Below are 26,316 nucleotides of genomic sequence, written 5' to 3' on the forward strand. Positions count from 1 at the left end.
CGCATCACAAGAACAATAACCACAAAATATGCTCCACTGTAAACGCTTCCAAATCATCAAATTTCTTACTTCAACAATAAAACTTTGGAGGGCAGAATTGTTTTAAATCAAAAGTGGGTAGTACAAAGTGAATCTAAGATTAGGTATTTAGATAGCTATGCAAAATGACAGATCTCAGCCCTTTGAATATCATCTAGGCCAGGGTGGAGTTAAAATGCCGGGCCAGGCAGCCAATTTTGTCCCTGTCCTTTTCATATACTCCTTTGCAGTTTCCTTGTGGATCCTATTACTTGGTCCACATTCTACGCTTTGTCTCGCCTAGATTATTTCCAGGGTGGGTGTCAGTCAGCCATGGGAAAAGGCTACTGAAGGAAATGAAAGGAGTTGAGTTTTCTGCTAGAGCAGCCTGGAAAAGTCAGAACAGGGAGGGAGGGGGGATTAAGTTTACAAAGATGGCAGTTGGCCAACTTGATGCTAAAACCCTGGGCATTTTGAGTAGATCAAGAGGTATACAAAAGACCTTGAAAAAATGTTTAAAATGTGAGTGGTAAAATGTTTACAAATACATTGGGTGGGCTTAGTTTTCATAGAAATCAGTGTGATCAGTCATGACATGAGCATGAGAAGAGCCTCCTGGATTCCCCAATGGCCCGTCCAGTCCCACATCCTCAGAGTAGCTGACCATTAGCCTTTTGAGCACAAATCCTGCGGTTTCCACCGTGGAGGCAGAACATAGCCATGGTGGTTAGTAGCCATCCATAGCCCTCTCCTTCATAGCCTCACCCACCTCATTGCAGAGGCCAAGGTCATTCTTACAACTAAAAATAGCATCTCCTGAAGGTTATGCTGAATTTTTCCTCTTTATGCAACTCTGCAGTGTATTAGGAATATTAAGTACATGATTCAGTGTTTCCACAGTATTCCTTTGAATATCTGACCCAGCTTTCAGGGAACTCAGTGACCCGTGAGATATTTGCAATGAATTCCTTGTGAATGGTTTTGAAACATTATCTGTAAAAGAGCCCCGTAAGTGTAAAACACAGCTAGGTGAATAATTAGTAACATAATATTTATCTGGCAAGTTTCACCTTTTTGGTGCTCGAGAACTGATTGAGACCAGATCGCAGACTTCTCCAATGTATTCGTTATTTTAAGTTATTTGCAGAATCAGCAAATAATTTTTGGTTTGCGGATCACTCGTGAATTGGGAAAGTTCATAATTCACACGGCGTTGCCTACCATGGGATTTAGGCAAGTCCTGTTTCTGGTTCTAGCCTGGCAGACATGCACAAGCAGCCAACCCACCCTTCATAAATGGCCACTTCTGTGAGTACTGCCTGATTGTTCCTGCATGTGTTTTACTGGCGTTAGTAACAAACATAAGAGACTCATAAATATGGCTAGAGTGCAATTTTCTTACAGATTTGCGTATTTTCTTGTGACAGTTCTACATTAGAAGAGGTCACAGGCGGATCCACTATGAAAGTAACAAAGCTTATGTTTGAGGGTCTCTAATCCCAGATGGGCCCCAGAAGCAATTTTAGTCCACACTGCTTAAACTTTTTGGGTCTAGTATACCAGATTTGAGTCACGTGATTAAAATTGGTTAATTTTTTGTTGTATATACCGTATTTCAACAATCCCTAAGTTTGAGAGTCAGTAGCACAGAAATTGTAAAGGTGTGGTGATCTGTTGTGGAACAACCCCATGGAAGATGCTAGAAGTTACCTAGACCTCATTGCTGGTTATGAAGGGACCCCCATAACAGTTCAAGCTTCAGGGGCCCCCCAAATGGATGAGGTGTCCCAGGGCACTAAGGAACCTAAGAATACAGGAGACCTTCTCTCTAGACCAGTGGTTCTCAAACTTTTTTCCTCTGGGCCACACTTTCAGAGTAATTTTCTTTTATTGATTTTTATTGATAAGAAATACATTGGAAATACAATATATTGATAAGAAATACAACTCCTAGCAGTGCTTGATTTATCACATAGAAAGCAACTACTTTTATAATATGATCATGGGACATCCAGAAAGTATAAAACATGGCAGTTACATAAGAACAGGAATCACTCCCAAAATATAATAATAAACGATCCTCTTACGTATGTACCTTAAGTATGTATACCAACTCAATGAGAGGTGTGATGTTGCTTTTGCTGCATAATCTCATTATATTGGGTTTAATTTGAGACAAACTTATCTCTTTATCAACACAAAGAAGCCTTTCTCATACTGCTGAGTTCAACTGCTGCCCGCAATGTGTTATAGTGTTGTTTGAAATTGTTTCAATGTAATTTTATTATTGTAAGCTACCCTGGACCTTTTTAGGGGAGTTATAAATTTGAAGAAATAAGTAAATAAATATCATTCCAATTAGACTGAGATTATTCCCAGACTGGATTTTCTCAAGGTTTGACTCCAGGGCAAAATTTGCTTTGAGAGGGGATTCAAAGCTCTTATTCAATGACAAGAAGATACCTCTCATGGCCAGGGTGGAGAGGAGCGTCACTTTTGTCAAAGCAGTGATTACACAGTGCAAACTGTCCCTTTCTCTCGCCAAAATGTTTCATGTATGCAAGTTTAAAGTTTGTCAGCAGTGGGATCTGCAAACACCCCCCACCCCCAATACCCAGGAAATTATTGGCCTCCAAGAAGAAGGGGTGCAGGATCTGCTGGGCAGTTCTCTTGCAAACTGACATTTGTCACTTTGCACCAGGTGGGTGTTTTCCTCCCTTTTTATGTGACCTAAAAGACTGCCACCTGACAAGCTTTGATTTGCCCCTTTAGTGCAACCATTTTCCCTAGCAGAGCAAATGAGCTTTTGAATCCATGTGCAGTTTTTTATCAAGGGAATTGCGTGGGGAGAATGTCATTGTTTCAACGCCCCACCTCCACCACAGTTTTAATTGAAATCACAAACACCAATAATTGGGGATTTTTGCAAACAAAGAAAAAAAACCCAACAGGTCAGGAAGTCCAATCCTGGAATGGATTTAATTTGGCCTGCAGACTTTTATGAAGAGATGGATGCCTTTCAGTATAACCTCTACCTCATAGTAGGTTTATGGTGGTCTCAGAAGCTAGCTTCATGATCCAAATGGTACTTTAAATACTATGGAATGGACTAATACAGTGAAACCTCGGGTTACAGACGCTTCAGGTTACAGACTCCACTAACCCAGAAATAGTACCTTGGGTTAAGAACTTTGCTTCAGGATGAGAACAGAAATCGTGCTCCGGCGGCGCAGCAGCAGCAGGAGGCCCCATTAGCTAAAGTGGTTCTTCAGGTTAAGAACAGTGTCAGGTTAAGAACGGACCTCTGGAACAAATTAAGTACTTAACCCGAGGTACCACTGTAGTTTTTTTTTTTAAAAAAAATCCATTTTGTCTGGTGTGTTTCCACATTCTCTCAAAATTTGGATTTTTGAGTGTAGTGTGGTGATAACTGAAATAATAGAAAACTATCTCAACATTTTTTAAAAATCATGTGTATATGATATGATTCAACTAATATTTGTGGCCAAACGATTTCTGGAAGTCTTTCACAATGTAGCAGCTGAGAAGATTATGCTCAGTTTCAGTAAATGGAAGCTTTGGAAATTGTGGTTCCCCACAAGGGGCATCTGGGGCAATTAGACTGGGCACATGTTGGGCAACAATCAGAAATCTGATCATGCGTCACTTCTGTATGCCAATACCATTTTAAAAAAATATATATAACAGCTTCTTACAGGTCCTCCATTCAGTGTTATTCTATACAAACTATATTGGATCTTGGGTGACAACTCCCATCAACCCAGCCAGCAAAAGTTCCCTTTGTAGTTACTTCCATGTTGATCTGCAGGTTGTGTGGTACTGCTTCTGTTTTGCATAGTCCAGTTAGAAGATGGATGCATGAAGAAGGACATTTTCAGTAAAGTGCTCTCTCCCTAACTTTGACTAACCTCTGCTTTTTCTTCTACCAGTTCATTCCCATCTCATTTTGCCACCCATGTAAACCCAGCTCCAGAGTCTAAGCAATTTCAACACTTTCTCTCAGTGGTAGTAGACCTGGGTTGCTCTTGGTTAACTAGTCAGAACATCCTGGGTGTCACAGTGCCTCTTGCTGACATGGAAAGAGCTCAGTCATCCTAGGTCAGGCTGGTTTGTGCTGAGCAGAATTCTCTGCAGTCACCATTCTGCTGCGCCTGCCTACAATTTGTGCTAGCTCAACATAGCTTCCTGCAGATAAAGATGCCTGAAAGCATTCCGAGACTGTGATATGAAGCATTTAACGAAGTAAGTCTCATTTAACTCACTGACTTTTTCCGAGGAAACTGGCTATTAGGTCCTGAGGTTCAAACAAGCCCAAAGGATAAGAAAATGAACTTCCTATTTGTGTGCAGCTTTGCGGAACAAAAATTAAATATGGAATTAAAAACTAAGTAAGCCAATGGGGTTTGCATGAATTGGTTTGGTGACACTTAGCCCTTTCCTTGGGAAACTACCGGATGAAACAAAGCTCCTTTAGGAGGTTTTGAATTAATCTTAAATCTTATTTATGTATTCTGTTCTTGGAAATGAGAAAGAGACTAAGCAGAAACAGCATGCCTATTTGTAAATATGAGTTTAAAAGGGACTGTTTTCAACGAAAGCAGTGCCTAGTTTACAACCAAATCGTCATATCTAAAACTAAGTTCCCAGCATTGTTTCTCCTCTTTAATTTTGGCTGCTATTCTTGAATTAAAGGGTAATTATGCAATTTCCCCTCCCAATCCCATCCCTGCATCCCGATTCCTGACTCTTGCCCATGCACGCATCTTCTGATGCTTAGAGCCATCACTTGATCCAAAACATAATGATGCATTTAGCATATGGACAAAAGTATTGACTCTGGTACTGAGATTGTAATTTCACACGCACACGTACAAGGAGGAAAAAAGATTAGAAGGAAATCTGAAAATGAGAGAACACAAAGATTTACAAAATAAGCCAACAAAGGAAGACCGTGCCACACAACTTCAAAGGCAATTGCAAATACATTTTAAAACTTAATTATGTAATAATTTTCTTTCTTTCTCTCTCCCATTCCCCCCCTCCCCCGGAAAGCAAGATATAGTTGTGAAGTTCAGATTTAACACAGAGGATGTTGTTTGTTAAACTGGAAACCAAGTGACAGGCCACTTATAACAGGAGGCCTGTTTCCGATCCTTTGAGTGAAATATGGTCATTATTTGTTGAGTGTCAGTTTCGGTTAGCTTTATTTAGTTTCAGGGAAGGAAGGCAGTGCCTTACTTTAGCAGAAGTAAAAGTTTTGGAATCTTCTTGTTCAGAATTCTACTTTTGATCTAAATTATATGCCTGCAAGATTGACCAATCATCCCCCCCCCACCCCTGTGCTTAAAGAAATGCCATATTGCTTTGTATACAGAAAGTGGTTTTGCTTTCGAGTATCACGTGCTGCTAATTATGGCCTAGATTCTACTGGCTTTACCCATGCAATTAGTAGCTTTTGGCATGGAACTCAGATCTTCTGAAATTCATCCATGTGTTTCCAGAGAGAGGCACTGCTGAACATGTGGCAGTGGGACTGCATGGTGGGTTTTATTTTGGTCTATCAGCAATATACCAAATGCTGAATTTCATAGTTACCAGCACCTCTACCTGTCCCCGGCCTGCATGAAAGGCAGGAAAAATCGATTATTTTAAAACTTTGCAGGTTGATACTTGAATGCAGGGTGTGTTTCAGATTATATTTAAAAAATACCAAGAACTCAATCACATCTCCATCATGGGTTGTGAAAACTAAAGAGATCCTGGTAGAATTCCAGGGAGTTTCTTCTCCGTCAGCAACCGAAGCCAAAGCCATTCACATGCGTTCATGCTGAACTATTGCTCCAGAGCTGATCAGTTCCTCTAGGGCATCATCCTTGTACCCCAGAGTATCCTTCAGAACATCCAATGTGTGCTGACCAATGAGAGGAGGAGGTTTGGGCTCCGACACTTCAAACTGGCTGTACCTTACGGCTGGTCCTGTCCAAAACAAGAAAAAAGAAAACTGGAAAAGTTAATAACGGTCATATGACTGGTTGCATTACTTTCAGGTCAATGAAATGTTTAAAAAAGATATTAAAGAAAAGGGTTATGTAGAAAAAGATTCAAAGTTCCAGACAGAAGTGATAAATAATGATTCTAAAATTCTGTCAAAAATGTACAAAATATTGTTGGAATGGAATATGAAAGATGAGGAAGTTAAAACGGTAATGGTACAATGGGCCAAAGATTTTGGTTATAATATACAGTTTGAGGATTGGGAAAAACGGTGGAAGGAGAACTTAAGATTCACTGCTTGTATGACACTAAAAGAAAATGTTATGAAAATGTTTTACAGATGGTATATCACACCGGTAAAATTAACAAAGATGTATAAGACGTGTAATAAATGTTGGAAATGTAAGGAAACAGAAGGAACGTTTTATCACGTGGTGGGAATGTAAGAAAGTGAAGGGATTTTGGGAGATGATATACAATGAAATGAAAAAGATGTACATTTGCAAAGAAACCAGAGATATTTCTTTTAGGGATTACAGGAAAGGAAATAAGAAGAAAGGACTTTAAACTTTTCCAATATGCAGTTACAGCAGCAAGGATCCTATTGGCCCAGAATTGGAAACAAGAGGAAATACCGACGGTAGAAGAATGGAGACTGAAGCTGACAGACTATGCAGAACTGGACAGACTAACTGGGAAAATCAGATATCTTTGAGACCAAAAGTTCATCGAGGACTGGGAGAAATTTGTTGAATATCTGAAAAGAACGTGTGATGTGCAAACAACGCTAGTGGGGTTCCAAGAAGCACTGTGAAAGTTGAGATATATTGTTTGAACAGAAATAGAAGTGGGAGGGAAGGTTAATGGCAATATAAACAGAAGAAATGCGTAACTGGGAGGCAAATATGGATGATTGTCAGAGAAGCTGAAGGAAGTCCAAATAGAGTTAAATTTGTGGAAATTCTGATATGATTGTTTATTTGTGTTGGAAAATTAATAAAATTATTATGAAAAAAAGGAAGTTAATAATGGTCATGGTTAGTTTTGTAAAGAATGCCATCCTGTACACAGAGAAGACACCCGCAAATATCACAGATTCTTGTGCCTTGAGAATGCTTTTCTCTTTCTCTCAACAAGATTTTCATGTGATTTGCCTGGGTGAAACTACCAACACAAGTCAAAAGCCAGAGATTTCACATTGCCCTTCATTATTTCAAAAGGCGCTACTTTCGGGTGCTGTTGTGTGATGAGACACTGATGATGTAGATGAAGGTTTGCATCAATCCAAAGAGGATGGAACCAATGGGAAGCTGAAACCACCCATCACAAAGTATGCTGCTTGGCTGACAGTTTCAACCAAACCAGCTATTATAAACAACTTGAAAAATAGCAAACCTTCCACTTTTTTGTGGCAGAACATATAAATAAGTTTTTGAAGACAGCAATTTCTTAAGCAGGAGTCTGGTAAACAATGCTTCTTGATCATATGAATCAGTACACAAAGATCTCGCTCTACGCCAGACTCATGAACTTGTGGAGCCACTGCTTCAGAGCTAGTTGATATGTCTTCATTCCAACCAGATATTTCCATCGAAGTTCAGAAAAGGAATTAAATCACATGAGTGCTGCGTGTGTTTTCACTGTTAAATGAAAAGCAGGCCTTGGTGACCACTTACTGAAATGCCCATATCCCTCTTCTGTATTTGCTCTACTGATACATATTATACAAATTACATTTCTTTTTATCAGCCCCCACAGAATATTTAAATCAGTCTAGGGATTTAGCAAACGAGGGCTGCTAACAAAGTTGTTCGGTCCTGGCTATGTGGCTGTGGAAATAATTTTTTCAGGTTTTTATGTTTACAATTCCACTTCCATTATTCCATCACGAGTTCCAGAAGGACATTTTGTACACATATTATAAATCAGATTTGGTAAATGAAAAGGGGCTGTGCCTGTTCACAGATTCAGAGCATAACATGTTCAGAATATTCATTGAACAGACCTTTCTCCTATGATGCAACCTTGAGATTGCAACTTGGATTGGAATATTATTTGTGCATTTATCAATTATTATTCATAATGTGTAGTGATGAAAAATTCCACAGGGCAAAAAATGAAAACTTCCATGAGTCAGAAATAAGGTTGCCACTGCAAAAAAACCTGAAATCAATTAATAGGGAAATCCTTTTTCTGTCAAGGGACGCACTAAAATGAATGGGAACCGCACAAGAGCACAGACAAGCTTGTATACATTTATTGTAAATATACAATTCACTGGTGTCTCTTCTTAAATTTGTTTTGGATTTGTTTGTGTGTTGTTGTTTTGAAGTTTTTTTTAAAAAAAAATAATAATAGTGTGTGCTGCCCTTGGCTCCTTTGGGAGGAAGATTGAGATACAAATTTAATTAACAAATACATTCCCGGGGAGGCAGATGCATGCTGATGTGAGTAAGACCATTTGTTGTTTCCTCTCTCTGTGGGTTAAACCACAGAGCCTAGGGCTTGCCGATCAGAAGGTCGGCGGTTCAAATCCCCACGACGGGGTGAGCTCCCGTTGCTTGGTCCCTGCTCCTGCCAACCTAGCAGTTCGAAAGCATGTCAAAGTGCAAGTAGATAAATAGGTACCACTCCGGCGGGAAGGTAAACAGCGTTTCATGTGCTGCTCTGATTCGCCAGAAGCGGCTTAGTCCTGCTGGCCACATGACCCGGAAGCTGTATGCCGGCTCCCTCAGCCAGTAAAGCGAGATGAGCGCCGCAACCCCAGAGTCATCCGCGACTGAACCTAATGGTCAGGGGTCCCTTTACCCTTTACTTTTCTTGGCCTAAATCTCTGTCATCATAAATGTGTTAGGACTCTGTTGTTTTTTGCTGCAACAGGTTGTCATGACTACTTCTCTGGAAGCTGAATCTCACACTCCTCTCACGTTATGGCAGTTTAAAGAAATAAGTCTACTTACTAGCTCTTACTAAAATCACACACAAACCCACCAATAGACTACATGTTGAACTAGTCAATATGCGGTCCTTCAAACTGCTATCCTAAATGGTCAAAGACAACACTATTGAGATGGACTGTCATTTCAAGTCCCTTTCATTCAGAGCTGTTTGTAAATTCCTAATCTTTAGCTGACTGGCCTCCCCCCACCCCCAAGTCTCATATTAGTGACCCTCGATGCAAGACACATTCTCACCTTGAGCATTGGTAAATGCCGGCATTCATTGTCTAAGGCGGCTGGGGCTTGCATTCTTATATTGCTCAAATGCCACTATCAGTTTTGAAGTTTTAAGGAAACCATCTTGCAAATAAATGACCTCTGGAGATTAAACTGGTCAAATGAAAAGCAAACTAACAATGCATTTAAAGTGCATTTAGAAATATCACAGTTGTACCCAACCTTGGCAATAGTAAATAAGGATAATAATCAGCAAGGAAGTAGATCAGCCTTAATCAAAAGTTCCACAAGAGCAGCTTTGCTTTATATGCAAAAGGTTGGACTAGGCAGTTTTGAGAATGGGCTCCACCAGCTATTATTATTTTTTCTTTTTCATTTGATGCAAGCAGGGGCAAGATTGCCCGGGGGGGGGGTATTAAAGATTTCTTAATTTACAAAAGCATGTGCATTGTCTTTCTTCAGGTTGTGTTTTCTACAAATCAGTTTCATTTTTTGTGAGACATTAGTGTTGCATGCAATGCAGAATTGGGAAGAAAAGAGGGGGAGCGGGGATGGTGTGGGCTCCACTCGCTATTATGACTAGCATGTGAAAGTGAAATTTATGGACCAGAGCACACAAGGAGGTTCTGCACAGACCTAAGATGGGTTGAATTAGTGACATCCTCACTGTTTCCCCAGCCCTAATTCATTTTATTTTCATTGAGAGAATTCATATACTGCTTTTCACTTCAGTGACGAATTAGCAAAGGGATTTACATATAAAAGATAATACAATGCAATAAAATGCAATTACTTACAATCATAGAATTGTGGAGTTGGACAGAACCCCGAGGGTCATCTAGTCCAACCCCCTTCCTCCCCTTGTTTGTTGTTCTGCCCCGTGACTTCTGCTCTTCCAACTTTGCATTACCAAAGCTTTTCTGCTCCCTTAAACAACTTCCTCCTTTCTTGCCCACTGTCCCCATCAAGAGGAAGTGTCTCAGTGTACATGGCGCCACCTTTCTCCCCGTGTATGAGTGGTAGCATTTATTTCCATTCTCCCCTACCTTCTGTTACTCCCCATTGTCCATCTTGAATTATAACCTCCTTGGGACTGGATGCATAGAATGGCCTAGGACCTTCGTACTCCTAGGACCGCCTCTCCTGGTATTCCCACGGAGGACCTTAAGGTCCATAAATAGCAACACCCTAGGGGTCCCGGGCCCTAAGGAAGTCAGATTAGCCTCAACCAGAGCCAGGGCCTTTTCAACACTGGCTCCGGCCTGGTGGAATGCTCTGTCTCATGAGACCAGGGCCCTGCGGGATCTGATTTCTTTCCGCAGGGCCTGTAAGACAGTTGTTCCACCTGGCCTTTGGCTTGGAGCCAATTTGATCCCCTCTTCCTTTTTCCTTCTTCCTTCTGTGATGGAACTCCTATTTGGGGATTTCCCTGGCTTTTTCTGGCCCACGTAGGACCAGTCTGGATAGTTGGCCTTGGTGAAGATTTGACATTTTCATCCCCCAAAAGTTTTTGATTTTAGTTTCTACTGAAATGAGGCTGCATTTTAATGTACTTAATCTTGTTTTTAAGTTGTATTTTAATCAATTGTTTTTATACCTGGTGTTAGCCACCCTGAGCCCGGTCTTGGCTGGGGAGGGTGGGGTATTAATAAAATTATTTTTATTTATTTATTTATTTTATTATTAGCCTATGTATGTTGCCAATGCAACTCTCTAAAGGTGCCATACAAACTGAAGGCATGAAACAGAGAGGGAGGGAGGGAGTTTGGAAAATTAACTTGAAAAACTAACCTTGTACTACATATTTAGAATATTTTTTCTGGAGAAAGCAGTGGGCATTCCACAAGAAAGACCTAAACACACATTCTGCTATATGTGAAGTCCTGTAAATCAATATTTATATTTTGACTTCTTTAGCAAGTTACTAAGACACTTGCTCCAGATACTGCTTTATCGCCAAGGTTTCACAAGGCGTCAGATGAACATTATATCAGTTATACATATAGTACCAAATTGTCTCCGCCTTCCCTAGTACTTGAAATCCACATCATCATCATAAATTTTGTTTATTTGGCGCCTCTCTGCCATAACATCCCAGGCGCCAAACAAACCATAAAGTTAAGACACAGAACACATTAAAACATGAGATATAAAAGACAGATAAGACAGTGCAAGCATCTTTTTGCTACGCGAGGTCCCAAGGGGATTAAAGACATCTTTCTTTTTAAAAGGTTAAACAGTCCAGGAGTTTTTATGGTAGATTTCTGAGATGAAAGAGAACAAGGGCAAAGACAGGGACCTGGACCAACCTCAGCCCCAGCACCAAGAGCTGCCCCAAGTGTCCCGATGGCCTAGACTAATTCCCGTTGCCACACGTGTGCGCACACACAGGAATAAAAGCACTGACCTTCCCAAGACAAAAGAGTTAAAGCATTAAATTGTAAATAACGGACTTGTTGCAAACTGTTTTGAAAAATGATTATTCAGACTTTTACAATATATTATTTCAGTTCTGCATGTGATTTATTTAATTACTTCTGCCCCCAGCCTAGAACTTAGAAACGAGCAATTAATGGGCAGCTTTCCCTTTCCCATGCAACAGTTCCGAGAGAAGGCTACTAGGTTGGCAACTGCTCAGTTTAGTATTCCCCCTGGATTTTCTTAAGAGTGTGTCTCAGAGGTTTTCTGCTTGACCCTCACTTTATAGGCATGGCTCCAAGCAGCTTCCCCCTTGCCCCACTCCTTCCCAAGGGAAAACCTGTTATTTAGCAATCAGAACAAATGGCAATCCAGGGAAAATCCTTAATAAAGGCGTATTTTGAGACACATGGTCTGATCTTGCTGCCCTGGCGGTCATACTCTGCACCAGCTGCAGCTTCTGGACAGTTTTTGAGCAGTAGCATCGTCGTCCTGTGCAGCTCAGCCACAGCCGATCTTGGTGGCGGGAGAGGCCAGCCAATCAGCCAAGTCTCGGGGGTCCTTGCCTGGAGGCAGAGTGTGTATGCAAGGTTCAGTCCAGTCCTAAGGACAGGAGTATCTCAGCTCACATAGTCAGATGGTCCAGGGGTCAAGAAAGCAGAGGGTCCAAGGTCAAGAGAAGCAAGAAGCAGCAAGGTCTGGTCAGGAACAACAAATGTTTCCAGCAACTGCCTGAGGCTGGAAGCCCTAAGCTGGAACCAGCTGGTTCACATCAGGAAGAAGAAGCCTGATCAGCAGGAGGTGCAGTCACTGCCTTCTGCTCCTTCAGGTTGCTGCTCAGCAGCTGAAGCCGATTCCTGGCCCATGACAGCTAGTGCCACACAGGACTAGCCTAAGACATGTTGACACCTGAAGCAAACCACAAAATGGTGGCCCCCCCCCCAATCAGGGAAGGGGTGTGTGAAGATCTACACTGAGAACAAGGATGGGAGGAGACCAGCAGCACCTCCTACTGGCCAAGGAGGAACACTAGGCTAGCAGATTTGGCCTCCAAGGACTGCACAGAAGAAGAAGAAGAAGAAGAAGAAGAAGAAGAAGAAGAAGAAGAAGAAGAAGAAGAAGAAGAAGAAGAAGAAGAAGAAGAAGAAAAATAAAAAGAAGAAGAAGTGTTCCTTGGAGACAGGATCTGCTGTCCCTGGGGATCCTGCCGCCTGGGGCAGTGGGCCCTGGGTGGGATAAAACGCATCACAGCAGGCCAATCTTAAGGCTATTGGGTTATGGCTTACTGAAGTCAGGCTATCCTGGTTCAAGAATGGCTACAGCAGGTCAACCAGCCGAAAGCATGTCACCACTGATGCCACCTGGTCACTCAGTCATACACTGGTCATTGTGTTGAACCACCAAGAGATCAGGGAAAGCCAACAGGGTTGCACTCTCACTCCTGATAAAGATCATCAGTCAAGGAGACCAAGGCTATTGCATTGCGAAATCCAAGTCTAAAGCCAGACTGAAGTGGGTCTGGATAATCTGCCTTATCCATGCATGTGCACAACTGGCAGACAGCCACCATCGTAATCGCCTTGCCCAGAAAATGTTGAGGATGGTGGCACACGACTTCCTCATTTGCACAGCACCCAGTGCCAGTTTTGATACCTTGGTGCAATTCCCTCTTGCAGCTTGTGGCAGCTAGAGCGCTATCTGAGGCTGCTGCAATTCTGCTGCCTTCCGTTCCAAGCAATCATCTGTTTTATTTTAATTTTAAATTCCTAAAAGAACAGTCAGCATTAGGATTTGGGCGGGAGAAAAGGGCAAATTCCACATTTGGACCCTATTCGGATGAATTTACAAACTGACAATGTGATCAATACCAACACAGTACGGAGGGCAAGCAATTGTGTTGGCTTTCCACTGTCTGTTGCCAATCCCTGTCATGTGATATCCAGCTCATCTGAGCTTGGAAATATCAAAGCAGTATGGGACACTCAAGTCTCTTCAATCAAGCAGCCTTTGGTTTAAATTGCACAATTGCACAATTGTGTGAGCACAACAGAGTGGCCCTCTTTCTGAAGTTCTTGTGGCTGTAAATATTACCAGAGGTTTTCATTCTATCCTGTGAAAGGCAAAAAAAGTCAGGAATCCTCTTTCTTCACCCATAAAAGCTACAGGAATATTGAGAAAGTGAAATGTAAGAACCAGACACACCCATGGAGAGGAATGAAGTATAAGGCTAGGAAGCTATCCAGAGAAGGAGAGAGACGGCGGGGGAGGGGGGGACTCTGCATCCAAAAAAGAAGACAACTAAAAAGCTTGAGAGTATAAATTAGAATCAGATTGGAACCAGCCATGCATAAGCAATATTCCATCTCAAATGTGCACAGATCAGTTTCATTAATGCAATTCCCCATTCTCCTTGACTTTTTCCACCTCCTGATGCTTTGGACTACTTCCTTTCCCTTTTCTCCACCACCCCACTTTCACTGTGAAGTAAAGTGCTTTAACTTACTTGAGCTAGTAATTCTGAAGTTCTAATCGTAAGCAGCAGGTGCTTGGTTTAAAGAGAATTTTTCCATCATTGACTGTCTGGGAGCATCAGCAGCACCTCCCTCCCTCCCACACACCCCAGCACCTTTCATCCTTTGCCACTTGCACTTGTGGGTTTCACATTTGACTTGATGTTTCTTTCCAAGATGTGTCATTCCCCCCCCCCCCACCGCCTTGCTAATGCATCTTCCTTTTGTAAGATTGTTGGATTTGAGCCTTTCGCTTCTACACAAATCACAACAAAAAAATGGTTGGCATTTATTGCCTTCAAGGATGCTACAGACCTCATTTACTTCAACTATCAATAAAAGGCCACTATGATGTGATATGACAAGACAGAAGTACTGTTTTTGGGGGACAGGAAGCGGGCAGGTGTGGAGGATTCCCTGGTCCTGAATGGGGTAACTGTGCCCCTGAAGGACCAGGGGCACAGCCTGGGAGTCATTTTGGACTCACAGCTGTCCATAGAGGCACAGGTCAAATCTGTATCCAGGGCAGCTGTTTACCAGCTCCATCTGGTACGTAGGCTGAGACCCTATCTGCCTGCAGACTGTCTCACCAGAGTGGTGCATGCTCTGGTTATCTCCCGCTTGGACTACTGCAATGCGCTCTACATGGGGCTACCTTTGAAGGTGACCTGGAAACTACAACTAATCCAGAATGCGGCAGCTAGACTGGTGACTGGGAGCGGCCGCTGAGACCATATAACACCGGTCTTGAAAGACCTACATTGGCTCCCAGTACGTTTCCGAGCACAATTCAAAGTGTTGGTGCTGACCTTTAAAGCCCTAAAGGGCCTCAGTCCAGTATATCTGAAGGAGCGTCTCCTCCCCCATCGTTCTGCCCGGACACTGAGGTCCAGCTCCGAGGGCCTTCTGGCGGTTCCCTCACTGCGAGAGGCCAAGTTACAGGGAACCAGGCAGAGGGCCTTCTCGGTAGTGGCTCCCGCCCTGTGGAACGCCCTCCCATCAGATGTCAAAGCGATAAACAACTACCTGACATTCAGAAGACATCTGAAGGCAGCTCTGTTCAGGGAAGTTTTTAATATGTGACATTTTAGTGTATTTTTCATCTTTGTTGGAAGCCGCCCAGAGTGGCTGGGGAAACCCAGCCAGATGGGCGGGGTACAAATAAATTATTATTATTATTATTATTATTATTATTATTATTATTATTATTACTACACACTGGAGTAAAATACTCGCTAATAATAATTTTTTATTTGTACCCTCCCCGGTGTACCCCAGTGTTAAATTCACCGCCCTCTACACAACATGTTTTTTGCTTCAGGTCCAGCCCAGTGTCAGCCAAGGATGTGCAGTGCAGGTGAGGAAACCCATCTCCAGCAACAGCAGGACTCACCATTTGCCAAGCGTGTCTTCCTCTTAGCATGTTTCTCCCTTGCGTCCTGAGACCGAGTGTCTTCAAAGCCCATGACACCTTTGGTAAAGGCTGTTCTCCAACTGGAGCACTTGCAGGCTAGTGTTTCCTCGTAGTCAGTGTTTATACTACTTTTTTTTAGATTTGCCTTGAGACAGTCTTCAAACCTCTTTTGTTGACTACCAACATTACGCTTTCCATTTTTAAGTTTGGAATAGAGTAGTTGCTTTGGAAGACGATCATCAGGCATCCGCACAACATGACCTGTCCAACTAAGTTGATGTTGAACAATCATTGCTTCAACACTGGTGATCTTTGCCTGTCTTCCCAAGTGATGTTAAAATTTTTTGGAGACACCAAAAATGATGAAATCTTTCGAGGGGTTGGAGATGGCATTTAAAAGTGGTCCATGTTTCACAAGCATATAATAATAATAATAATAATAATAATAATAATAATAATAATAATTTATTATTATTATTATTTATACCCCACCCTCCCCAGCAAAGGCCAGGCTCAGAGCGGCTTACAAGCAATAATAAAAACAAGATGAATGATTACAACTTAAAAACAAAAATAAAATACAACATTAAAATAATGGAACATTAAAATATTAAAATGTAGCCTCATCGCAGGAGGAGAAGGAAAAGAAAAAAGAAAGAGAGGGAGGGAAGAAATCAAAATGGCTCCAAGCCAAAGGCCAGGCGGAACAACTCTGTCTTACAGGCCCTGCGGAAAGAAATCAGATCCTGCAGAGGCCCTGGTCTCATGAGGCAGAGCGTTCCACCAGGCCAGAGCCAGAGTTGAACAGGCCCTGGATCTGGTTGAAGCTAATCTAACTTCCTTAGGGCCTGGGACCACTAGGGTGTTGTTATTTATGGACCATGAGGCTCTCCGTGGGGCATACCAGGAGAGGCGGTCCCGTAGGTACGAGGGTCCTAGGCCGTGAAGGGCTTTAAAGGTCAAAAGCAGCACCAAAAATCTGACCCTGTACTCCACCGGGAGCCACTGCAGCTTGAAAAGCACTGGGTGAATATGCTCCCATGGCAGAGACCCCGTGAGGAGCCTCGCTGCAGCATTCTGTACCCGCTGGAGTTTCTGGGACAGCTTCAAGGGCAGCCCCGCATAGAGCGAATTACAGTAGTCAAGCCTGGAGATGACCGTCGCATGGATCACTGTGGCCAGGTCGGGGCGGGAAAGGTAAGGGACCAACTGCTTGATGCGGTGAAGGTGGAAAAATGTCGCCTTGGCTGTTGCTGTAACTTGCGCCTCCATGGAAAGGGAGGCATCAAGGATTACACCCAAACTCTTAACGAAAGGCAATGGCACTAATTGGGCCCCCGCAAGAGAAGGGAGTTGGTCCCTCATCCCCATGCCAACCCGACCTAGCCATAGGACCTCTTTCTTCGAAGGATTTAGTTTCAATCGGCTCCCATTAAACCACCCAGCCACAGCTTCCAAGCATCTGGTCAGTGTGTTCGGGGCCGAGTCTGTGTGGCCATCCATCAGCAGATACAGCTGAGTGTCATCAGCATATTGGTGACAGCCCAGCCCAAAGCTCCGGATAATCTGGGCAAGGGGGCGCATAAAGATGTTAAAAAGCATCAGGGAGAGAATTGCGCCCTGCAGCACTCCACACACCAAAGAGTGGCGCGACGACATTTCCCTCCCTAGTGCCACCCTCTGTCCCCGACCAGAGATAAAAGAGCACAACCAGTTACGGGCTACGTCTGCGAGGCGGTGGTCCAGAAGATCATGATCGACCATGTCAAAAGCTGCTGACAAATCTAAAAGGATCAGCAGTCCTGACCCACCTCGATCCAGTTGTCTACGGAGATCATCTGTTAGGGCAACAAGAGCCGTCTCCGTCCCAAAACCAGGACGGAAACTGGACTGAAATGGATCTAATGCCGATGTTTCCTCCAGAAACCTACCAAGCTGTTGAGCAACCGCTCTCTCAATTACCTTACCCAGGTATGGAAGATTTGAAACTGGGCGGTAATTGGATAGGTCTAAGGGATCTAATGAAGTTTTCTTTAAGAGTGGGCACACCACTGCTTCCTTCAGTTCCCCTGGGAATGTCCCCGTGTCAAGGGACAAATTAATAATTTCAACCAGGGGGGTCCGCGCAACATCTGGACACTCCCTAGTCAGCCAAGACGGGCACGGATCAAGGAGGCAGGTGGTGGGCCTACCAACTTGGAGGAATCTATCCGCATCAGCAGGGAGTATCCGATCGAAATGGTCCAACACTGTCAGTTGAGGGGCCTCCAGTTCAGTCACTGTATCTAAATTGGCAGGGAGGTCACGGCAGAGCAACAGGACTTTCTCCGCAAAAAAGCTCGCGAATGCCTCACAGCTGTGGGTCGAATTTGTGCTTAAATTTGGTTGTCCTCCTAAGGAAGTTATTGACCTAATTATTATAAAACGTTGTGCCGGGCAAGAGCTAGCTGATGCAATGGAAGCTGCAAAGTAAGATTTCTTAGCAGCTTTCATAGCCATCTCATAGGCTTTCATAAGCGTCCTATAAGATGTTCTTGAGGCTCCGTCACGAGTCTGTCGGCATACTCGCTCTAGCCGTCTGAGATCCCGCTTCATTTTCCGGAGCTCCTCAGTAAACCAAGGGGCCCGGTTTTGACGGGGTCGCAGAGGGCGCTTAGGCACGATCTCATCAATGGCTGCCTAGAGCCGGTAATTCCAGTCCTCAACAAGGTCATCTAATGAGTTGCCAGGAGAAGCAGGGTTCCGCAAGGCTTGTCGGAATCTATCAGGATCCATCAGTTTTCGCGGACGAGCCCAAATAGGTTCGCCACCCGAGCCGGGGAGGAGCGGGAAGTATAGTAGGTTGGTAGTACAATAGCTTTGTAAACAAGCATTTTGGTGTTTCACAAACATATAAAAAGGTTGGTAGTACAATAGCTTTGTAAACAAGCATTTTGGTAGTACAGCTCTCTTGCCACTGGAGGACAGGATTTCAAGGAAGGACTGGGCAGACAAACACCTCCAAGCCCCCCTGCAGCAAGGTAGACTAGTGGTTTGGATTGCTCTTTAAATGTAGAAACGTTCTGCTGGGTGGCATAGTGAGGATATATCAAAAGTACTTCTTTGTTGTCTTCACTGCCACCGAGTAGGCTCACTAATGAACACTTACTTGTGCTGGTTGCATTTGTCTGGAGTTTTTCTTCATTTGTGTCTCCCAGGTGGTTTCACTGTCTTCTGCTCTGCTGTATGCCAAGAAGCCAGTTGTTGTTGTTGTTTAGTCGTTTAGTCGTGTCTGACTCTTCGTGACCCCATGGACCAGAGCACGCCAGGCACTTCTGTCTTCCACTGCCTACCGCAGTTTGGTCAGACTCATGTTTGTAGCTTTGAAGACACTATCCAACCATCTCATCCTCTGTCGTCCCCTTCTCCTTGTGCCCTCCATCTTTCCCAACATCAGGGTCTTTTTCCAGGGAGTCTTCTCTTCTCATGAGGTGGCCAAAGTATTGGAGCCTCAGCTTCAGGATCTGTCCTTCCAGTGAGCACTCAGGGCTCATTTCCTTAAGAATGGATAGGTTTGATCTTCTTGCAGTCCATGGGACTCTCCAGAGTCTCCTCCAGCACCATAATTCAAAAGCATCAATTCTTTGGCGATCAGCCTTCTTTATGGTCCAGCTCTCACTTCCATACATCACTACTGGGAAAACCATAGCTTTTACTATACGGACCTTTGTTGGCAAGGTGATGTCTCTACTTTTTAAGATGCTGTCTAGGTTTGTCATTGCTTTCCTTCCAAGAAGCAGGCATCTTTTAATTTCATGGCTGCTGTCACCATCTGCAGTGATCATGGAGCCCAAGAAAGTAAAATCTCTCACTGCCTCCATTTCTTCCCCTTCTATTTGCCAGGAGGTGATGGGACCAGTGGCCATGATCTTCATTTTTTTGATGTTGAGCTTCAGACCATATTTTGCGCTCTTCTCTTTCACCCTCAATAAAAGGTTCTTTAATTCCTCCTCACTTTCTGCCATCAAGGTTGTGTCATCTGCATATCTGAGGTTGTTGATATTTCTTCCAGCAATCTTAATTCCGGCTAGGGATTCATCCAGCCCAGCCTTTCGCATGATGAATTCTACATATAAGTTAAATAAACAGGGAGACAAAATACAGCCTTGTCGTACTCCATTCCCAATTTTGAACCAATCAGTTGTTCCATATCCAGTTCTAACTGTAGCTTCTTGTCCCACATAGAGATTTCTCAGAAGACAGATGAGGTGATCAGGCACTCCCATTTTTTTAAGAACTTGCCATAGTTTGCTGTGGTCGACACAGTCAAAGGCTTTTGCATAGTCAATGAAGCAGAAGTAGATGTCTTTCTGGAACTCTCTAGCTTTCTCCATAATCCAGCGCATGTTTGCAATTTGGTCTCTGGTTCCTCTGCCTCTTCCAAATCCAGCTTGCACTTCTGGGAGTTCTCGGTCCACATACTGCTTGAGCCTGCTTTGTAGAATTTTAAGCATAACCTTGCTAGCGTGTGAAATGAGTGCAACTGTGCGGTAGTTGGAGCATTCTTTGGCACTGCCCTTCTTTGGGATTGGGATGTAGACTGATCTTCTCCAATCTTCTGGCCACTGCTGTGTTTTCCAAACTTGCTGGCATATTGAGTGTAGCACCTTAACAGCATCATCTTTTAAAATTTTTAATAGTTCAGCTGGAATACCATCACTTCCACTGGCCTTGTTATTAGCAGTGCTTTCTAAGGCCCGTTTGACTTCACTCTCCAGGATGTCTGGCTCAAGGTCAGCAACCACACTACCTGGGGTGTACGAGACATCCATGTATTTCTGGTATAATTCCTCTGTGTATTCTTGCCACCTCTTCTTGATGTCTTCTGCTTCTGTTAGGTCCTTACCACTTTTGTCCTTTATTATGGTAATCTTTGAACGAAATGTTCCTTTCATATCTCCAATTTTCTTGAACAGATCTCTGGTTCTTCCCATTCTATTGTTTTCCTTTATTTCTTTGCATTGCTCGTTTAAGAAGGCCTTCTTGTCTCTCCTTGCTATTTTTTGGAAATCTGCATTCAATTTCCTGTATCTTTCTCTATCTCCCTCGCATTTTGCTTGCCTTCTTTCCCCCGCTATTTGTAAGGCCTCATTGGACAGCCACTTTGCTTTCTTGCATTTCCTTTTCATTGGGATGGTTTTCGTTGTTGCCTCCTGTATAATGTTGCGAGCCTCCATCCATAGTTCTTCAGGCACTCTGTCCAGCAAATCTAAATCCTTAAACCTGTTCCTCACTTCCACTGTGTATTCATAAGGGATTTGATTTAGATTGTATCTTACCGGCCCAGTGGTTTTTCCTTCTTTCTTCAGTTTAATCTTGAATTTTGCTATAAGAAGCTGATGATCTGAGCCACAGTCAGCTCCAGGTCTTGTTTTTGCTGACTGTATAGAGCTTCTCCATCTTTGGCTGCAGAGAATATAATCAATCTGATTTCGATGCTGTCCATCTGGTGATGTCCATGTGTAGAGTCGTCTCTTGTGTTGTTGGAAAAGCGTGTTTGTGATGACCAACTTGTTCTCTTGACAGAACTCTATTAGCCTTTGCCCTGCTTCATTTTGCTCTCCAAGGCCAAACTTGCCAGTTGTTCCTTTTATCTCTTGATTCCCTACTTCAGCATTCCAATCCCAGTGTGGTGTAGTGGTTAAGAGCGGTAGTCTCGTAATCTGGGGAACCGGGTTCGCGTCTCCGCTCCTTCACATGCAGCTGCTGGGTGACCTTGGGCCAGTCACACTTCTTTGAAGTCTCTCAGCCCCACTCACCTCACAGAGTGTTTGTTGTGGGGGAGGAAGGGAAAGAAGAATGTTAGCCGCTTTGAGACTCCTGAAGGGGAGTGAAAGGCGGGATATCAAATCCAAACTACTACTACTACTACTACTATTCTTCTTCTTCTTCTTCTTCTTCTTCTTCTTCTTCTTCTTCTTCTTCTTCTTCTTCTTCTTCTATAATGAGAAGAACACCCTTCTTTGGTGTCACTTCAATAAGGTGTTGTAAGTCTTCATAGAATTGGTCAATTTCAGTTTCTTCAGCACCAGTAGTTGGTGCATAAACTTGGATTACTGTTATGTTAAAAGGTCTGCCTTGGATTCGTATCGAGATCATTCTATCATTTTTGAGATTGCATTCCAGTACAGCTTTTGCCACTCTTTTGTTGACTATGAGGGCCACTCCATTTCTTTTGCGGGTTTCTTGCCCACAGTAGTAGATATGATAGTCTGATATGAACTGAATTCGCCCATTCCCATCCATTTTAGTTCACTGATGCCCAGGATGTCAATATTTATTCTTGCCATCTCATTTTTGACCACATCCAACTTACCCAGGTTCATGGTTCTTACATTCCAGGTTCCTATGCAATATTTTTCTTTACAGCATTGGACTTTCCTTTCGCTTCCAGGCATATCCGCAACTGAGCGTCCTTTCGGCTTTAGCCCAGCCGCTTCATCAGCACTGGATCTACTTGTACTTGTCCTCCGCTCTTCTCCAGTAGCATGTAGGACGCCTTCCGACCTGAGGGGCTCATCTTCCAGCGTCATAACTTTTATATGCCTGTTGTCTTTGTCCATGGAGTTTTCTTGGCAGGGATACTGAAGTGGCTTGCCGGTTCCTCCTCCAGGTGGATCACGTTTGGTCAAAACTCTCCACTATGACCTGTTCATCTTGGGTGCCCTGATCGGCATAGTTCATAGCTTCCCTGAGTTCTTCAAGCCCCTTCGCCATGGCAAGGCAGTGATCCATGAAGGGGAAGAAGCCAGTTAAGCTCTATCAAATGGGAGAGGATGTCTGGGGCGAGCATGTCATCAACCTGGGCCATTCATGTATTGCACAGATTAACTGGGTTTTTAATAGGACCATGGGTCAAATTAGCCAAAAATCCCCCAGAGCCACCTGAATTCATCAGCCCCTGAGGACAGACCATGCTAATAGGTTCTCCACCTCTGTAGAGGTGACAAATCACTCTCAGCACTAACCTAGCATTCAGTGGTTGCATCGACAGACCTGGAGGCTGGCTGACAGAACTATCACATTTCCTCTGCTTCGAGGCTGGCACATGGCACAACCATCAATTGTTTGAGTCATGGCCCCCTCACCTGGCTTACCCTTCCTCTCTCACCACCCCTCTCCTTACCCAAGATCACTGCAAATGTCCTCCACTCAGCTCTCCCCAGCTGACCTTGTCCCAGGCACATGGAAAACAATCAAGGCCAGAGCACTACACAGAGTGGAAGAACTTGACCGGGGTGTGTGTGTGTGCCATTCTTTCTGGCAATGCTCTGTCTCTTGAAGCGTGTCTCTCCATCTATAATAAATTTCTGTATAGTTCAGAGTTAACACATGGCCAAATAGTTCAACTGAGAAAGCATTAGACTGAAGATCAGTAACTTCCTTTCAAAGGATAGCTCAGTTGGTAGAGCATGAGACTCTTAACACCAGGATAGTGGGTTCAAACACCATGTTGGGCAAAAGATTCCTGCATTGTAGAGGTTAAACTTGATGGTCCTCATGGTCCCTTGCAACTCTTCCATGATTCTGTGTCAGATGAGGCATATCTCTTAAGATATCTCTTAATATAAACTCTGGATATAACACCTGTTTTGCCCAAGGTTTAAAACATGTACAAGAGTATGGAGAACATTGTCTACATATATATTCTTTCTCGATTCAGTATTAGATAATACAAGTCAGATATGTAAGAAATTGTTGCAGCATGGAGTGCTCTTGTTCCCTGTTCCACACATTCATCTGTGCTTGTTATTGACCTCATTTGAAAGAAACAGATGCTGAATTGTTGTATGTGCCATGTGGCTTGGTCTGCTTGGATGAATCATCACAGCAGGATGCACAGACTCCAGGATGCAGCCACCGCTTCCACATCCCATGCTATCCACTCTTCACTGATAAAAGGGTCCCACCAACAGTCTCACACCTCGAAAGTCACATCGAAGACACTTTTAATGATTTAGCTGTGATGATGCCATGACTCTGCGACCCATCCCCTCTGCAGGGAGGTGGGACCGATTCGGATGGTCCGCCCCCGCCACTTAATGGATCCAAATGGTTTCCAGAGAGTGGTAGGGGATGCTTTATCCCATGTTGATGGCCTTTCAGCCGATTCCCTGGTGGCCCGCTGGAATGTGGAGTTAACCAGGGCTATTGACTGTTTGGCTCCGAAGCGCCCTCTCCGATTGCATGAAGCCCGGAGAGCCCCGTGGTTTTCCACAGATCTGAGGGCAATGAAACAATCGTTGAGACGGCTAGAGCGCCGGTGGCGGATAACTCATTCTGAATCTGACCGGACACGGGTTAGAGCTCAACGTCGAGCCTACCAAGTGGCGATAGCGACGGCGAAGAAGACTTTCTTCACCGCCTCTATTGCATCTGCAGAAAACAGCAGCAGGAGACTCTTTCAGGTGGTTCACAATTTAGCGGAACCACCTGTAACATTGGGGCCCAGTACGGGCCACATGTTCTCCTGCAATGATTTTGCAAATTTTTTTGCAGATAAAATCGCTCAGATTCGGGAAGAAGTAGACTCCACCGTGGGAGCAGGGCCGGGGCGGGAGAGTGCTAGAGTCCTGTCTGGTCAAGTTGTGTGGGATCAATTTCAATCTGTTACCTCCGAGGATGTGGACAGGCTGCTTGGACGAGTGAAGCCAACCACCTGTCTCCTGGATCCTTGCCCATCCTGGCTTATAAAAGCTAGCCGGGAAGGACTGGGCGATGGGCTTCGTGGGGTGGTGAATGCTTCCCTCCGTGAGGGAGCCTTCCCAGACCCGCTGAAAGAGGCGGTTATCAAACCGCTTCTTAAAAAACCATCTTTAGATGCGGCCACGATGGCCAATTATCGCCCAGTCTCAAACCTTCCATTCTTGGGCAAGGTGATTGAGCGAGTGGTTGCTGAACAACTCCAGGCACGCCTGGAAGAAGCGGACCATTTGGATCCCTTCCAGTCGGGATTCAGGCCTCATCATGGGACTGAAACTGCCTTGGTCGCACTGGTTGATGATCTCCGGCGGGCTAGGGACAAAGGTGAGAGCTGTTTCCTAGTTCTGCTGGATCTCTCAGCGGCGTTTGATACCATCGACCATGACATCCTTCTGGACCGTCTTGGGGGGCTGGGAGCTGGGGGCACTGTCATACAGTGGTTCCGCTCCTTCCTCCTGGGCCGTGTTCAGAAAGTGGTGGTGGGGGATGAGTGTTCAGACCCCTGGCCGCTCACTTGTGGGGTGCCTCAGGGTTCTGTCCTCTCCCCCATGCTTTTCAACATCTACATGCAGCCGCTGGGAGGGATCATCAGGAGGTTTGGGCTGGGTGTTCATCAGTATGCAGATGATACCCAGCTCTATCTCTCTTTTAAATCAGAACCAGTGAAGGCGGTAAAGGTCCTGTGTGAGTGTCTGGAAGCGGTTGGAGGATGGATGGCGGCTAACAGATTGAGGTTGAATCCTGACAAGACAGAAGTACTGTTTTTGGGGGACAGGAGGCGGGCAGGTGTGGAGGATTCCCTGGTCCTGAATGGGGTAACTGTGCCCCTGAAGTACCAGGTGCGCAGCCTGGGAGTCATTTTGGACTCACAGCTGTCCATGGAGGCACAGGTCAAATCTGTATCCAGGGCAGCTGTTTACCAGCTCCATCTGGTACGTAGGCTGAGACCCTATCTGCCTGCGGACTGTCTTGCCAGAGTGGTACATGCTCTGGTTATCTCCCGCTTGGACTACTGCAATGCGCTCTACGTGGGGCTACCTTTGAAGGTGACCCGGAAACTACAACTAATCCAGAATGCGGCAGCTAGACTGGTGACTGGGAGCGGCCGCCGAGACCATATAACACCGGTCTTGAAAGACCTACATTGGCTCCCAGTACGTTTCCGAGCACAATTCAAAGTGTTGGTGCTGACCTTTAAAGCCCTAAATGGCCTCGGTCCAGTATATCTGAAGGAGCGTCTCCTCCCCCATCGTTCTGCCCGGACACTGAGGTCCAGCTCCGAGGGCCTTCTGGCGGTTCCCTCCCTGCGAGAGGCCAAGTTGCAGGGAACCAGACAGAGGGCCTTCTCGGTGGTGGCGCCCGCCCTGTGGAATGCCCTCCCACCGGATGTCAAGGCGATGGATAACTACCTGACATTCAGAAGACATCTGAAGGCAGCCCTGTTCAGGGAAGTTTTTAATATGTGACATTTTAGTGTATTTTTCATTTCTGTTGGAAGCCGCCCAGAGTGGCTGGGGAAACCCAGCCAGATGGGCGGGGTACAAATAATAAATTATTATTATTATTATTATTATGACTTGGAGTGCCTGCAGTGACCTATTCAGGAGGGAGCTTGCTAGCACAAACCTCAGGAGGGCTGCCAGAAGAGACCCCGGACACGCTACTTCAGGGTCTTGACAATGAGCCTCTGCCAGTGACCTGGAACTTACTGAATCACACACCCTCAATTTTGAGTCCCTAGAGACTGTAGCCCCTGCAAAAGATACCAGAGGGAAGCCAACCCCTTTCCCCAAAAGTACCCATGAACATTTGAGCCCGTTTGCCACCACAGGCAATGCACCCCAGCAAGAAACAGAAGAGAAGTGTCAGGCTCCAAGCCAAAGGAATCAAGGAGGCAAAATCTAAGAGGTGTAGTCAGGCCCTGGGAGTATATAAGGGCTCAGCGAACACCAAGCACTCACTGGAACAAGCTGCATGGTCCCTAGGACCTGTCCAGGGTTCTGAAGGGCCTTGTCTCTGACCA

At 44.5% G+C, this 26,316-nt stretch overlaps 1 protein-coding gene across 1 annotated transcript in view; it reads right to left on the minus strand.

Moving 5' to 3' along the window:
* Positions 1–1,887: 1,887 nt before the first annotated feature.
* Positions 1,888–26,316, minus strand: part of SUGCT (succinyl-CoA:glutarate-CoA transferase) — a gene marked incomplete at its 5' end in the record, with an annotated part of 301,206 nt that continues 276,777 nt past the window's right edge. Inside the window, one exon of the mRNA XM_081930935.1 lies at positions 1,888–6,015. Coding sequence (XP_081787061.1) covers positions 5,852–6,015 — 164 coding nt within the window. The 3' untranslated portion in view covers positions 1,888–5,851. The remainder of the gene's footprint in view (positions 6,016–26,316) is intronic.

Source organism: Podarcis melisellensis (assembly GCF_964234715.1).
Source record: "Podarcis melisellensis genome assembly, chromosome: 12".
NCBI lineage: Eukaryota > Metazoa > Chordata > Lepidosauria > Squamata > Lacertidae > Podarcis > Podarcis melisellensis.